Source organism: Protopterus annectens, chromosome 13.part0 (genome assembly GCF_019279795.1).
Source record: "Protopterus annectens isolate FY-2018-M chromosome 13.part0, PAN1.0, whole genome shotgun sequence".
Lineage (NCBI taxonomy): Eukaryota > Metazoa > Chordata > Ceratodontiformes > Protopteridae > Protopterus > Protopterus annectens.
This window is the reverse complement of record NC_056747.1, coordinates 1,001,189,406-1,001,207,913: the sequence shown is the minus strand read 5'-3', so window position 1 is coordinate 1,001,207,913 and position 18,508 is coordinate 1,001,189,406. Positions and strand designations below refer to the sequence as shown.

Sequence of the window (18,508 nt, the reverse complement as noted above, 5' to 3'; positions counted from 1 at the left end):
ACCGATACTCTGCAATGTTGGCATGTATATGTTATTTGGGAAATGCAGCTCTCTGTCGGGTCATGCTACCGCATACCTATTGTAGGTTTTCCACATTTTAGATTGGATGACGGGAGACTCTAGGAGTAACACCTTTCCCACTTTGCATGGGACAGTCCCTCGTTAGGCATATGTGTCATGCGAAAATACTCTAGCCATTGCAACTGTGCTGATTAGAGGACATTCTTATATTTTACGTGTCTGTAATAGTTGCATGTAACGGTTCTTGTATACATGACACGTCGATATGTTATGTGAAGTAGCATAAGCAACTTGACTGCTGCTAGACTAAGCTTTGATTTGTGCTAATATGTATATTTCTGTACTGTGCATGGCTGTAGGTATGTTCTGCCCTGGTATGTCTGACATTTCTACAGAGCAGGCCCCACTTTGGCCATTCGGAATGGTGGTAGCCCTATATAACCTATATGTAGAGTTATCACATTTGGAAAGGCAACACATACCCACAGCCAGTAGTAAACTGACTACTTCACCGGTTTGCATATGTTAAGGTTATTCTTGTAGCATTATAGTTGCTAATACTGTTTCCTATAACATGCAGCTGTTTCTGATACAACAAAAATCATTTTATGACACCACTACACACAATATATGACCTCCTTTCCCGAAATCACAGGCCATGTGCCATAACATTCATTTAGCAAGACACAACTGCCCAGAGTGATGTGTCCCTCACAAAGGGGAACAGGTGGTAATCCAAATCTATTATGCTATCATCTATCTAAGGTGGTCAGCAGAATATACGCTTTCCATCACTAGCAGACCTCACATACCAATGGGGGAGAATGAACACTGTATCAGGGACACTGCATAACACCCTGAGGGACACATTTAGATGATTGGTTCTATTAACCAGACACATTGACAGTCACAGGGCATATGTATTCATTCACATTTGTCGAGGTACATGCTGTTTATGACTCATACATGTTGTCATCAATCATTACCTGTATTCCTTCACCTGTCCACCTAATATCACTAGTTCTGGAAGTGTTTATTTGGTCCCTATGTGTTCCCCCAATGGTTTACAGACTATCCAGTAGATGTGCTCTTCGGGTTTGGGAGGTATAGGCATCTGCTATGCCCACATAGGAATATTAATTACTTCCACTGGGTGGGCCTACTACATCTCTGCCAACCAGCACCTGCACACTTAGGCCCATTATTGCATACGCATGATTCACCTACCTGACACCCCTCTACAGCACTCGTGACAAATACTTTCTGTGAGCGCAGCTGGGGTATGAGCACACCCCTACACATTGCCCACTCTCCCCGTCTCGGGACACATGTCATACGTTTTATCTACCCATGTGTTATTACACTTGCACAACCTACTGTTCCATGTACACCTACATCCTGCTCGCATCGATAACCAAGGGTTCACATGTAAAGTGAATTTTTGGTGTCCCGCAAGGGACCCACTTATCCATGTTTAAAGTGTAGACCTTGCAGATCTCTCCCACTGGTACTTTCCTGCCAGTGGTTTGGAAAGCAGCAGTGTATTTATCTTTATTGCCTGTCTGTATGTCTGCCCGGCCTAGCTGGGCAGTGTGGGAGGTAATCGTTTGTTTATTGGACCTCCCAGTAGCATATGCCTGGTCTGAACATATGTTACCCATAATTGCTGTAAAGTAACCTAGTTATGTACATGTGTATATCTACAATGACATATATATTTGTTTTGTGTGTATATGTGTATATATCAATAACTGTTGTATGTGTATATCTATCTATATATATATATATATATATATATATATATATATATATATATATATATAAAATAAGTAAATATACCGGATGGTACCAGTAGAATCCTCAGTCAAGAAGAAGAACGATATGTTGTAAAGAACACTGACGGATTCAGCAGCCAGGAAACAAAACCACTTCAAAATGCCATACACAAACTCTTTATTTGTTAAAATACGAACAGATAAGCGCTTTCACGCACCTGAAGTGCGCTTCCTCAGATCTTCACATTTAAGCAGCATTTACAGAGAGTATATATACCCAGCAAAAATCAATTAAATCAGATCTGTTTCAATTAATCATTCAATCAAATAATTAATTTAGAGTGATAAGTAGTGCTCACAATTATGTATATAAAGAAGCAGTACAAAACAAGCTCAAGTAACTTGTTCACATTGTCATTCAGATCTTGGAATTACAACAATGCCTATAGTAATGTTATATATCTCAGAAGCAATAAAATATTTTTATTATTAAAACCATTCAATATAAATAACCAGTATTATTCATAAAAATAATATAAAATGTGAAGATATATATATATGTTCTTTATAAAAATGTAGTATATAAGAAATAAATGCATGAAAAAATAAATGCATAAGAAATGCATACAAAATGCATAAAAATACATAAAAATGGCATAAAATTTAAAACTCTCAAATGGACACGTGCATATGAAATTCATATATAATTAAGCACTTGGAGGCTTGCGTACACTTTAAAATAATACCTAGAGGCATGCGAGTACTTTGCATGCCTACTTATGGCGAACAACATCCTATTCTTCTCAAGAAGTGGCAAGATTTAAATATCAACATTGGTTTCAGTTACATCAATTTAATTTTGGAATACTTTTTGCCTATTGAGATAGAACTACAAAAAAAGGTTGAGGCGCTCCGGAAAGACATCTATGAGCGTTTCGCATCTAATAACTTTTGTTCAAGAAAATTAGAAAATTTGCATTCTCAACTGAATGTATATAGTGAAAAACTTAAGTTGATCAAACAAAGAAAATTATGCCGTGATCATAGCGATTTTCTAAACGGCAACATTTTCGTGTGGCCGAGACTACATGAACATACACAACCAGGGGCAACCGCAGCCATGGAAGGAGGAGCCAATGATGTCACGACGCACATGAGACACGTGGACAGCCGGACGGATCGGATGATGGAATTGAACGAAATACAAACATCTACTGAAACTGGAACAGGGGAAATGAATTCTAATGCTATTCTCAACGAAACAGCCCAATCTAACGTATGGAATCGAAACAGAGTCGATGCATCAACGCCACCTCCCAATCAGCAGGCGTTGGGAACACCCAGTAAAGATATGGAACAAGTTGTTCGTTGTAAAACTACGAATTTGGATGACACACGTTTTTTACCTTATCCCATCAGACAGACATATCACACGAGAGGTCGTTCACTAAGCAAAGGTCCCAGAAAGAGAAAGTTTTCAGAAGAGAGATATGGACAAAGGAAAACTGTAAGAAATTAAATAACTTGGTTTGTGATTTTTCCACTAGAGGGATTAACGAAGTTGACTTTACTTTATTAAATAAAGGGTTGGGCTTTATACCTTCGCAATGCAGTAAATTAAATAACACGTTGACTGAATTAAGATTATTTGGTAGGTCGGTAGCTCTCAAAATGTTTTTTAATACACATACAGAAACATTTGAAGCTGCCGCCAGTACACCACTGAAAAAGAGAAGTAATTTCATTCCTCCTATACCTAGTAATGTTGAATGTTTTATTAGAATATGTGAGGATGATTTTTATAAATATTATACACAAGCAAATAAGAACAGAAAAAAGAATAGATTTCATAATATGACTAGTTCTGAAGTAGCCTCACTTGCTAAATTGAAAGAAGATGATATGTTAACCATAAAACCAGCTGACAAAGGGGGTGGCATAATTCTCATGGATACAACAGAATATATTGAAAGCATGTATGCACTCTTGAATGATACTAAAACTTATATAGTTGTATCTACTGCTGAAATATCCAAGATTATACAGAATGTGCATGATAACATCTATGATCTCCTTATGTGCAGACAAGTGGAAAAAGAGTTATATGATTTTTTAGTTATTGATTTACCAATGATACCTTGTATGAAAGGCTTGCCTAAGGTACATAAGGGAATATTTCCACTCCCAATGCGTCCAATTGTTTCAGGTAGGGGATGGGTCACTTCTAATGTATCTACATATTTAGAGACTATATTAAGACCTATAGTTGACTCCATCCCCACCATTCTTAAAGATACATATCATCTGTTGGATGATATTCGAATGTTTAATGAGAATCGTATAGAGGCATTGGATAGTTGTGTTTTAATAACCTTAGATGTTAAAAACCTCTTCACTAGTATACCCAATGAAGATGGTTTGCAAGCCGTAATGGAAGTGTTTAATTCAAATACAGATTTCGATACAAATGAAAAGATTCTGTTACACTTTCTTTTACAAATGGTTCTTGAAAACAATGTATTCATGTTTCATGATAAATATTATTTACAGCAATGGGGAGTAGCCATGGGCACTCCCGTTGCTAATACTTATGCTAATTTGGTTGTCTTTAACTGGGAGAGGAATAATTTGTTCAGTGATGCAAGGTATACTAATAATATCAGAATGTATAGAAGATTTGTAGACGATATTCTGATTTTATGGGAAGGTACTTTGGATGAATTCAAAATGTTTTTAACATATTTAGATTCTACCACCCGGTTTCTAAAGTTTACCATGGAGTGGTCTTATACTCACATTAGTTTTTTAGATATTAATATAGCAATGAATGGACATAAGATAGAAACTAGTTTATATAGGAAGGCATGCTGGGTGAATAACCTTTTACACTACAACAGCATGCATCCTAGACATGTGTTCCCAGGCATAGTCAAAAGTCAGTATATTAGAATAGGGAGGTTATGTGATAACCCACAAGTGCTCACCAAAGAAGCAGACAATATGGAGAAGCTATTTTTAGAAAGAGGCTACAACATGAAAATGTTGCATGATATCAAAAATGAAGTTTTCTCAACACATGATTCTGCAATTGAGTCAACAGTAAGACACGAGATATTACCTAGCAAACTTAAAGCTAAGAAATGGACAACATCCTTTGTTAATAATAGAGTAGCATACATAATGCAATATACAAACGACAACTTTGATTTAAAGAATATAATTAAACAAAACTGGAAGCTCCTAATTATAGATTAAGCAACTAGGAATATAGTAGGAGAGCAACCGAGATTTACATAAAAAAATTCACCTAACCTAAAAAGATTGCTATGCTTCAAAAAAGGAAAAGGAAATTCCAATGAACAGATACATTTTAACACTATGGGCACCTTTCCTTGCACTAGATGTAGTATGTGTCGATACATCAGTGACAAACAAACATACAAACACCCAAGAATGGATTTTATGTTTAAACCCAGGTTTTATGCAAGCTGCAACTCTATGAATTTGGTATACTTAGCGACATGCACAAAATGTGAAGCATTCTATGTTGGCTTAACTAAGAGAAAATTTAAGCAAAGGATATAGAATCACATTTATGAAATGAAGAAAAAGAATGATAAGAATGCTTTAGCTAGACACATAATTGAATTCAGAGAGCATAGCTTTAAGTTTAGAGTATTGCAACTAGTGGGTTTGAACAAGAGATGGGGCAATAATTTGAACACTTTAGCAAATATTGAATTGTCATGGATTTTAAGATTAGGTGCCCATTTATATCCAGGCTTGAATCAAAGTATTTGTATCAAACCAGTTTTAGATAGCAGGATATATAAATAATGATTTTTATATTGATATGTATATAAATATTCTCCTATTTTTATTTGAATTTTTACTTAAATGTTGCCGTAAATCTGCTACTCACTGACATACACCTTGTTTATAAATGAATAAGATCTTCATTAATGTTAAAGAATTTATGAATGCAACATATGTAAGATTTTATTATGATGTCATAATTTAAATATTATCAGTTAATGGATTATATTGATTTAAAATATAATATTCAATGTTTAATCATTTATTTATATTCATATAAATATACTATTTATTTATTTATTTAATATTTAATATAAACACATATATATTAGTTATACATGCACATATTCTGGTCATGATAATAAACATAGACACACACTTATATAGTTTTTCTAATGCCCATAGACCGATATACTGTAAAACAGGGCATCTTTAATTAGGGCCCAGGCTGATTAATAATATATGAATTTCATATGCACATGTGTCCATTTGAGAGTTTTAAATTTTATGCCATTTTTATGTATTTTTATGCATTTTTTATGCATTTCTTATGCATTTATTTTTCATGCATTTATTTCTTATATACTACATTTTTATAAAGAATATATATATATATTTTCACATTTTATATTATCTTTATGAATAATACTGGTTATTTATATTGAATGGTTTTAATAATTAAAATATTTTATTGCTTCTGAGAAATATAACATTACTATAGGCATTGTTGTAATTCTAAGATCTGAATGACAATGTGAATAAGTTACTTGAGCTTGTTTTGTACTGCTTCTTTATATACATAATTGTGAGCACTACTTATCACTCTAAATTAATTATTTGATTGAATGATTAATTGAAACAGATCTGATTTAATTGATTTTTGCTGGGTATATATACTCTCTGTAAATGTTGCTTAAATGTGAAGATCTGAGGAAGCGCACTTCAGGTGCGTGAAAGCGCTTATCTGTTCGTATTTAACAAATAAAGAGTTCGTGTATGGCATTTTGAAGTGGTTTTGTTTCCTGGCTGCTGAATCCGTCAGTGTTCTTTACAACATATATATATATATATATATATATATATATATATATATTGTGTGTGTGTGTGTGTGTGCGTGTGTGTGTGTGTGTGTGTATATATACACATATATATATATATATATATATATATATATATATATATATATATATATATATATATATATATATATATATATATATATATATATATATATATATATATATATATATATATATGTATATACATCTGTGTGTCCATTAACCAATACATTTCCCGTACATACACACTTACACATGCGTATTGGGTTTTATCACTGCTTCAACAGCATACTATTGCCTTAGTCATTATGACACCCACACTTCACTCCAGTTAACTTGTAATCAGTATACAGCATGTTATGTAGTGGATAGATGTCGCACTTTGTTCATGTATGGAGTATTGCTGATAAGTGTGATGTGATAGTGTCATTTGACCTATTTCTCGTCTGCACAGCCTATTATTCCTGCTACTGTATTTGTTTTTGTGCACATTCATATTATTTATGTTAATAAATGGTGTGCATGTGTTACAGAGAATATACATCAACATATTGATGTCTGCATGTTGTTGTGTCTTTCGGCTTTTCCTGGTTAGGGGTCGCCACAGCAGAACTCCGGTATGCTAATGATTGGAAGATGGGTTTTACGTGCCGAGATGCCAGCCCTGACGCACAACCTTCAACGAAGATACTCCCATTCACGCATGTCTCCATGCAGAAGACACTCTAGCTGGGAATCACACCTACGTACTAGTTGACCTACATGGGCTGCTCCATTGCAACCGGCACAACCAACTCTGGCACTCCTGTGTCCATAATCGCCTAGCCATAGTTTCTCCAACCCACCCGTGTTGAATTTCCACGCGCAACAGCCATTATCCACCTGATATTGCAGCCATGATGACACACCTTTACACATTGCCCTCTCAAGAGCGTTAGGGGCCCTACACACATTTTGTACCACCTCACGTATTCACAGGGTCTCCCTCCATTTATATTTGCACATACATGCCTTTCCTGGTGTTATGGATTACGAACATTTTGCGGGTTACAAGTGTAGGTGGTCACAACATGAACTACATTCCTTCTGTGTGTAATGTTGACGCAGCACTTCAATGATATTATGGCCACTGGTATAACCCTACCTCTGGTGTGAATAACGGTGCTCTATTCACTCTTGTGCAGCCTTATTTAACATACGCTGCAAGCACTATATAATACCTTAGTTTCTCTAGATTCCCTTCACAACCCTTGTGTATGCTTTCATCTTTCAGCATTCATTTTATATATATATATATATATATATATATATATATATATATATATATATATATATATATATAAAATTGCATATTTCTTTTATGTCTGTGGATATTTATCTATACACACATATCTGTCTATATATATATATATATATATAAGGTACATCTGTACAAAACAACAAAACAACACACATTTGCTATGCTGGGAGCTGCTTACACCCATGCAGGCGCACTTGCATCTCCTTATTGTGAGTTACATATGTTTACTGCCACTTCTTTGTGCTTACATATGCCTTATTCATTATGACAGTACCACTTTGATTGATGGAATCCGGTTGATGGCCCCATGTGAAACACGCGTTCACCTTTACATGTTTAAATGTTGGCTTTACAGCACAGAGGCATTCATTACACAAAAAATGATATGTGCTATAGTCGTACTTGAACCAGAAATGCCTTTACGTTATGCGGATGCTCTAACCACTACACTATTGGTGTTCTGCCTCATTTATATGTAAACCCATGGTTCATACCTACCCTAACATATGCCTCACCGCTTCACTTACTCAGCAGGCATCCATTCTCCTGCTGGGAAAACCACAGTACTACACATGCGACATTCCCTATTCCTTACAGCTCTGGACCCGTGCTGCATGTTTACTCACTCCAAGGATATTCAGAACTCCAGTGCTTATAGTCCTGGCACATAGGTGTGTTTTATTGTCAGGGTGTTCATGTGCTGGTCCGGGTTTAGGCTTGTCTGACTGGTGGTTGGAACCACCGTGTACCTGTTCAAATGTCAGACATAGCACATGGACAGAGTTGGTCCCAATTTTAACATTCTACCTGTGTTTACAGATGCAGGGGTTTGGGCACCTCTGACCACATTATTAGGTTGGCACTACATAATATATGGTGGGGGGTGGTTCCACTACATAATACAGGGTGGGGGGTGTTTCCACTGGTGTTTCCCTTCACATTTGACTATTTAATTAATTTATATATATGATGAATATTATTCTGGACATCACTTATGAATTCACCACAGGTATGCAATAGTATTGTCAACAAATGTGCCAGTTGGTTGGTGTACATATGTGTATGGACCTCTGTGATACTCAGGGACTAATTTCAACAGTGACAGGGACAAGGCAATGACAAATCAGGGACAATCACGGACACTTCTACAATATTAGTACTATTAACTCGAAATGTGTTGACAGATTCGGAGACATATGTATTACTACTTATTTTCTGCAGTTAAATGCATCTATTACTCTTAGTTATTGTCATTTGTCATTTTCATTCAACACCTTTCCTCCAAAGGTCACTAGCTTTGTGAGTGATTAAGAGGCTGGCCAGTTATTGTGCGAATGCTCTGACCATTGGTAGGGTTGCCACATTTTCATATGTACAGGATGGGATATATTCTGGAGACACCAGATTGTTTAGGCCAACACATACCCATGGTCAGTGCAGGGTTTAGAATATTCAATATTTTCCTAGCTGAGAGCCTATTCCTTTAGCACTTTAGTTGCTTATTCTGTTTCTTGTACGAATTATGTATTTTATATCCAGACATGACTGCTTTAGGCAACTGTTTCATGAAGTATGGTACATAGTTATTTCCTAGAATCACAGGACATTTGCCATTGTATCATTCTTGGTAGGGACACACCTACCCAAACAGTGACTGTCCCTCACACAGTGGGTCAGGAGGTACCCTATTTATGTCAGCATCTTAATCACCCTATTTCCAAGTGCCACTGTGGGAATGTGTACAATATATTCTCTTGATTATTCATGTGGTGAGATGTGCGTCACGGGCAGGTGTTTGATCCTGGGTAGTAGGTTCTGCATGACCGCCTAGGGCTGAACAGTCTCATGCACCACTACTGCACATTCAACTTGTGTCCAGATTTCTACAGGACTGGACATTGTGTCGTTATACCAAGTCTGATGTTTACACAGGTTACTTATCCCGTGAGGGATATCCAAAAATTGAACAAGACCAATACCGTCCATTCTTTTGGATTTACAAAAATGTGTTAGGGTTTTACATGCAAGGGATACATAGTTTGCAATCCTGACACTGCCTAGGGTGACACTGCCTACAACATATGAGTAGTGGTCAATATGTGTAGATATGGCTGCGCCAAGCTAGTAGCCCGAGTATGGCTGGATTTGGTGGACGTTCAGGTATGGGGGCAGGTTTGTGCTGTGGAGGGGATGATGGGTATTCAATTATGCATCCAGGTGTGTTGCATATGGATGGGCCAGTTCCATCCAGACCATTCTGTGGGTATGTGCCGGTGATGTTTCTGTAGATGTGTATCGCACATTTTAATATTCAAATGTTTGTGTGATTGTGTTCTACAGTATGGCCTGTCAGGTTGTATTGCAGATGTGTATACTTGTTCCTTGTGTTTCTTTCTGATTCACCCGCTGCTCCCTCATACACCTCCAGTTCACCTATTGTGCATCCAACACAGTCTCGCCTTTGTGGATTATACCATTACCCCCCCCACACACACACGCACACATATTCCTGACACTCCATCCATCCCTTCTTTGGTTGATGGCCCATGACACAGTCAAGGGAACACATTACATACACTACATATGTCAGGTACCTGTATGGTTGTGTGGACTACCCTGGCATTTTTCACCTTCCACATGCTGTACATCACGCACATAGGTACACGCACATACTTAATTTTCATAACATGGTTGGTACACCTGGGTAATACTCGTTCAGCTGTGACACATCCTGACAAGAACGGCTTGGACCACATATGGGCGGATTTTGGCCGAACGCTCTGACCATTGGTAGGGTTGCCACCTTTTCATATGTCCAGGATGGGATATATTCCAGACACAAATCAGATTTTACAGGACAACACATACCCACGGTCAGTACTATGGATAATACTTTTGTTTTCTGCCTACATGTTAGTTTATTGTTGTAGCAGTTTATATGCTCCTTCTGTTTAGTTTTCTTACTTATTCTATTTCTTGTCACATGTGGTATGTTACATACGGACATACCTATTGTATTTGACTATTACATGCGATGTGGGATATAATTATGTCATATGGTCGCTGGATATTTTACATTTATAACGGTTTTGGTATGGACACAACTGCCCAGCTGTGTACTATCCCTCATACTGTGGGACAGGTGGTAACCCTGACCATTGGGCTAGTCGTAGCTATTGGCAGCATGCTAACATGATGTGTTTCACTTCCACTTGGTATAACTATCTACACTGCATTAGAATACGGGCACACGGTTTTAAATGTCATTTGTTCGAGGGATGGAGACTCGAAATTCGCTACCGTGCATTTGTGTTTGCTTCTTAATTTTGTGTTCGCAAGAACTGTCTTGCATGCTTTGCATACATTTCAGTATCCATGGACACTGACAGGTGTGATTACTATTGCAGGCAAATTGTTATATTCAAGCATTTTAGGTTGCACGTTGACAGCCGACATTTCCACGCCTCCGTGCGGCACTTCGACATGCCCTATGCACTCGCACTCATTTCCTATGCACGTGGCTGTGGCGGCAGCGCACCTTCATTAATATGCATATGATGCTACTGCGCCATCTACATGCCGCACGGTCGGCACAAGCCTAATGCCGGCCTTGCGCTGAGCTTCATGAATTCCGGGCAATGTTATTTTTAAGCCTATTGCCTGCCCGGGACTAACCAGTCTAGTCACACCTTACACACTAAATCGATCCCTACGATCAGAAGACAAAAGTCTCTTAGCTATCTCAAAACCCACAAGAAAACCTAGTCACTCTTTGTATTTATACTCTGTCACTATACTTTGGAATTCACTACCTCTAGCTACCAGGTCTATGCCTGCAATAACCCATTTCAAAGCCTCTTTAAAAATCATCTCAAAATTACATGGCTCTGCTCCTGCATAAAGCCTGCCTAATACTCAGATCTTCCTCTTTCTGTCACATTTCAATCCCTTACAGACTGCAAGATCTTAAGGCTCTTCTAACTCCTTCTCTGCTTCTATACCACATCCTTAAGCTACTGTTCAGGCTTTATTGCTTCTATTCTTCTTAACTCTCTCTATCTATCTGAATCACTAACTTTCTGGCTGCTATTTTCCCTAACTGAAACTAACATTCCATTTTGCTTGTACTATTACAGCCAAAGTCACACAATGCACTACCTATGTACTACTTTTTTGGACAATGTCTACATCATGTATGGTAAGAGCGACTATTATTGTCTGTAGTGTTTTAACTGTATAGCATTGTCTAGATGTGTAGGAATATATTTCAACATCTTGTAGCAGTTTGTTCTTTCAACTTATTTTTTGTATAATATTTCTAATGTAATTTTTATTGTATTGGATTATACTGTATTTGTATTGTACTGTATGTGGAGCTTTTCTCCCCGGGCCTCTGCTGAAAACGGGTTCTGTAGACCCAATCAGATAACCCTGGTAAATAAATGTCAAATAAAATAAATAAATTCTGTGGTCTGACCTTACAAGAGAGGACACTATACTAGGGGGGTTTGCAGTGCTCTCCCGTATTAGCGAGGACCACATCCAGTATGTTTGTGCATCTGGTCAACATATTGACAATTTGATCCAGGGAGATTGTGTTTACAAAATCCAGGAATCTCTGTGCCTGCACATTTGGTGCTGTATATGACTCCTAGCTGAATGTTGAGTAATTAAAGCCATCCATGAATACATTTGGTTGGATGATGAGTGTTTACATTAAGCTAAAATAAGTGTTATAGGTTTCTTATGTCGTAGAGAGGACCCTACAGCTTGCAAGGAAGTGGCATGTAATTTTGCTATTGTGATTTGAAAGTGAAGAAGCTCAAATACATCTTCCTGTTTTACCAGCCTGGAGATATATTTATTTTTTATGTAAATTGAAACACCAATACCTTTAGTCCCTGCCTGTGTAGTAGCTGGTCTAAATCCCTGCTTATCTATCAGTCTACTTGAAATGTAATTAATTAGCATGATTTACATTCAGAATATGAAAACACCACAAAATCTTTCACATTAATGTTTTTTTTTTCCATTGTTGTTTTTATGTATTATTTTTAAATTAAATACTGTAAAACTTGTTCTTAAAATATTTTGTACTACTTTGCAACTTTTCTCTCTGGGCCTCCACTGAAAATGGACTTCCACCCAGACAGATTTTCCTGGTAATCAAATGTCAGTAAATAAATACATTTTGCTGCCTAAACAGCAGTTTAAGGTATTCAATTTACTTCTTCTTCACTGATGTACAATTACCCCCATCCCCACTCCACACACATAAGTGCACACACACACACACACACACACACACACACACACACACACACACACACACACACACACACACACACACACACACACACACACACACACACACACACACACACACACACACACACACACACACACACACACACACATGCACACACACACACACACACACACGCACACATGCACACACACATTGTCAATACATAAGGTTTTGCATAGTGCTGTTTAGCAGATGGACCTTCCACTAGCATAATTCCATGCTTGACATTGATAATATGGGAAACATTGAACTAAGAGTGTAACAGAATGTTATGGCTGCCCAGTAATGCCACAGATGTCTGTCTTTTAGACCACGTAATGGCAGAGCTGAATATTGCCCTATTAGCTGGGTAAAATGTCTGAAAATGTATAAGTAACTATCTAAGGAAATGTAAAGCTCAGAAAGATAAAAGGATTAATGATTGGATGAAATATTAACTCAAAGCAAAGTAACAAAGTATAGAAGGTGACTAAGCCAATGTTCATAAGTTTAGTCATTCTTCTTATGTGCAGGAAGTCATTGGTGCGGGGGATTAATCAGGATTTGGGTATTAGACTAACAGCTGCTGGAAGGTGCTTGGTTATCAGGTATTACAAACTCCACATTAATAAGCCTAGCTAGTGACTAAGTGGCCACAAAGATAATGCTTGAACAGTGGGAAGAGGAGATGAGAGTGAATAGTCTGCCACTAACCTCTTCGTGGCTCTTCTTGATATACTCAAGTTCTTCCCTGATGCTTTCAATCTGCATCTCCAGGTCTGCTTTGTTAAGTGTCATCTCATCCAAGACTTTCTTAAGTCCAAGAATGTCAGCTTCTACTCCATTACGCATAGTGAATTCATTTTCATACCTGCGAGGCAAGATGATATGTAAATTATATTAAAGGCAAATCATTTTATCCAACAGCACATTTTACCCCACTGAATTAAATAATTCTTCACAGCTACTTCTTACTAGTGCAGTTGCTTTATTCCTCTTTCCTTCTACCAGCCAATTTCTTTTCCATAAAGATACCTATATCTATATCTATATCTATATCTATATCTATATCTATATCTATGTCTATATCTATATCTATGTCTATATCTATGTCTATGTCTATATCTATATCTATATCTATATCTATGTCTATGTCTATATCTATATCTATGTCTATATCTATATCTATGTCTATGTCTATGTCTATGTCTATATCTATGTCTATATCTATATCTATATCTATGTCTATATCTATGTCTATGTCTATATCTATATCTATGTCTATATCTATATCTATATCTATATCTATATCTATGTCTATGTCTATATCTATATATGTCTATGTCTATGTCTATGTCTATGTCTATGTCTATGTCTATATCTATATCTATGTCTATATCTATATCTATGTCTATATCTATATCTATGTCTATGTCTATGTCTATATCTATGTCTATGTCTATATCTATGTCTATATCTATATCTATATCTATGTCTATATATATGTCTATGTCTATATCTATATCTATGTCTATATCTATATCTATGTCTATGTCTATATCTATGTCTATATCTATATCTATGTCTATATCTATATCTATGTCTATATCTATATCTATGTCTATGTCTATATCTATATCTATATCTATGTCTATGTCTATGTCTATATCTATATCTATGTCTATATCTATATCTATATCTATATCTATATCTATATCTATGTCTATATCTATATCTATGTCTATGTCTATATCTATATCTATATCTATATCTATGTCTATATCTATATCTATGTCTATATCTATGTCTATGTCTATATCTATATCTATATCTATATCTATGTCTATATCTATATCTATATCTATGTCTATGTCTATATCTATATCTATGTCTATATCTATGTCTATGTCTATGTCTATATCTATATCTAATTCTATATCTATATGTCTATATCTATATCTATATCTATATCTATATCTATGTCTATGTCTATATCTATATCTATGTCTATATCTATATCTATGTCTATATCTATGTCTATATCTATATCTATGTCTATATCTATATCTATATCGGTACACATCAAGCATATACACACATATGCATGTATTTATGTATGTTATACAGTGTAAGAATGTATTTTCTTAATAACCATTCTAGAAAGTATGTACTATTATCACACAAGATGCACACAGACTGTATGAGGCAGATACAGCACACTACGCTTGATTTACTAAGAGGCATTCTGAAATCTAAAAAAAAAGCAAAATATGCACTGTTGCTATACATGATGCTTTGTAATATATATATATATATATATATATATATATATATATATATATATATATATATGATTGATATATATATATGTATATATACATACATATATATATTTATATATATATATATATATATATATATATATATATATATGGGTCTACTTTAAAACATCTAATACTCATAACATCTAATTTCATAACACTGAGACCAGAACATTTAAAACCCAAAATATCTAAAACCTATAACACTGAATTTCATAACATCTAACACTACAAATCACAAGAAAATAACATCCCCTTCACAAATAATGACACCGAACTACCAAACATACTTTTTATTACGTTTCTGCACCCCCATGTGGGGGGCACCCCCCCAACCCCCGTAAATTAAATATACCAACTCCAAAATCGCACTACAGTGGGAAAAAGTTAATTTCCTAACCCTACTGTATCAAGCTCCCCTGCAGAAACATAGTAAAAAGTGTGTTTGGTAGTTTGGTGTCATAATATGTCATTATATGTGGAGGGGATGTTATTTTCATGTGATTTGTACTGTTAGATGTTATGAAATTCAATGTTATGGGTTTTACATGTTTTGGGTTTTAAATGTTCTGGTCTCAGTGTTATGAAATTAGATGTTATGGGTTTTAGATGTTTTGATGGGGACCCCTATATATTTATCTATATATATATATATATATATATATATATATATATATATATATATATATATATATATATATATATATATATATATATATATATATATATATATATATATATATATATATATATATATATATATATATATATATATATATATATATGTATATATATATATATATATATATATATATATATATATATATATATATATATATATATATATATATATATATATATATATATATATATATATATATATATATATATATATACATATATAGTGCCTTTTTTAGGCAAGGCTGAAAAGACAAACCCACCACCGTAAATAGCAAAAGTAACAAAAAACTGAGGGTAATGCTACTCAATGCCAGAAGTCTAAGCCGCAAAATGCACGCACTCGAGGCACTCCTCAGTATGGAGAAAATTGATATATGTGCAGTAACAGAAACCTGGTTTAAGGCTCCAGAGAGCACCCCATCACTACCAGGCTACAACTCATACCATACCTTTCGGCCACAGAACCCAGACCGAAATACAAAAGGCGGGGGCGTATCCATATTCATCAAGGATACCCACACCTCCAGGTTAGTAGCACAGAACGATGCTTCAGAGATCATCCACGTGCAACTAACAATGGGCAAAAATGCAATTCAAATTGTAGCTTGCTACAGATCACCCACCATGTCCCAGGACCCCCATTCCCAGTTTCTGGAAACACTGGGAAACATAAAGGTCCTACCAAACACCCTAATATTGGGTGATTTCAATTACCCAAACATTAACTGGGAGAACTACTCAAGTACTAACTCCCTTGCCCAACGTTTCCTAGAATTTATAAATTCAAGTGCCCTGGATCAACTGGTCAACACTCCCACAAGACATCACAACATATTGGACCTGGCCATCACCAACATGGCTGACCAGTGTTCCACACCAGAGGTCAACCCCTCGCTGGTTAGATCTGACCATAAACAAATCACTCTGGATATCCACATTCCGCCCCCACCCCCGGTCAAGGAAACCACCATGAAAAACTTTTCAAAAGCAAACATCACGTTACTTAGACCAAGTTGGAAAGTTTCAAAGCCTCCATGCTAAAGGATAACGCTGTCTAAGCTGCAAAATCCTTTACTAATGCATTCTATGTGCACCTACAAGAATGCATGGATAGTGCTATCCCAAGCAAAACCAAGACTCACTCCTCCAAGAAAAGGACATCAGTCTGGTGGACCCCTGCCATAAACAAGCTATTCAAGAGGAAAAGGAAACTAGTGCTGAAAAGTGTAAAATTCCAAGAAGGGAAGACATCCCTGATCAGTATCAGCAAGAAAGTATGATCCCTCATAAAATCATCCAAGGCTAGATTCAAAAACAAAGTTGCCAAGGACTCCAAAGATAACCACAAGGCATTCTTTAGCTATGTCAAGAATCTAAGTGGCAATGCTCAGATCTGCTCAGAGTTAGTGCAGAATGGCACAAAATACACTGAACCGACTGATATTGCCAACATTGTGGCAGACAGGTAAAGTGCAAACTTCACCCCTCTCTCACCCCAAAGGGGCCCATAACCATACCAGAAGAATGTAGAGCCCCTGAAATCACAGACACTCAGGTTAAAACAGCCCTCTCCAAAGCCAAAAACACAGCATCAATGGGACTGGATGGAGTCCCAGGCTGCGTCTTACATCAGCTCAAAGACGAACTAACCCCTCACCTAAACACACTGTTCAAACTCAGCTTCTCCACAGGCTACGTACCCATAGAGTGGTGCACAGCAATTGTTATTCCGCTCCACAAAGAAGGAGCTACAACAGACCCTGGGGTCTATCGCCCTATAAGCCTGATTAGCTTGGTCTTCAAGGCTATGGAGGGCATCATCATGGAACTCATTAACAGAGACACTGGGAACCTCCAAACACTGGACCCTACCAAGTTTGGCTTTGTTAAGAGCAGATCATGCCTCCTTAACCTGGTGGACTTCTTTGAGACAGTTACCAAGGCTATTGAGGAGGGAAAGGTGGTACACACAGCCTACCTAAACCTCGCAAAGGCTTTCAGCACCATTCCCCATTCTGGTATTATAGACAAGCTCACCAGCCTGAAAATAAATCCCTATATCACAAGATGGGTTGCCAATGGGCTCACGGACAGAACCCACATGGTAAGAGTTGCGGGAGCTAGGTCCAACTCTAAACCAGTTACAAGTGGCATTCCCCAAGGCTCAGTCCTAGGACACTTCCTGTTTGGCATATACTTCTCAGAGGTACAGGCAAGTACAGGAGGACTATGGCTGACCAAGTTCGCAG

General features: G+C 36.6%; 1 protein-coding gene across 1 annotated transcript in view; it reads right to left on the bottom strand.

Annotated features, from left to right (window-relative positions):
* The window catches only part of LOC122788073 (keratin, type I cytoskeletal 19-like), a 154,571-nt gene that overhangs the window by 102,868 nt on the left and 33,195 nt on the right, over positions 1 to 18,508 (bottom strand). The window contains exon 3 of the mRNA XM_044054996.1: positions 13,972 to 14,128. Within this exon, the coding sequence (XP_043910931.1) occupies positions 13,972 to 14,128 (157 nt within the window). The remainder of the gene's footprint in view (positions 1 to 13,971; positions 14,129 to 18,508) is intronic.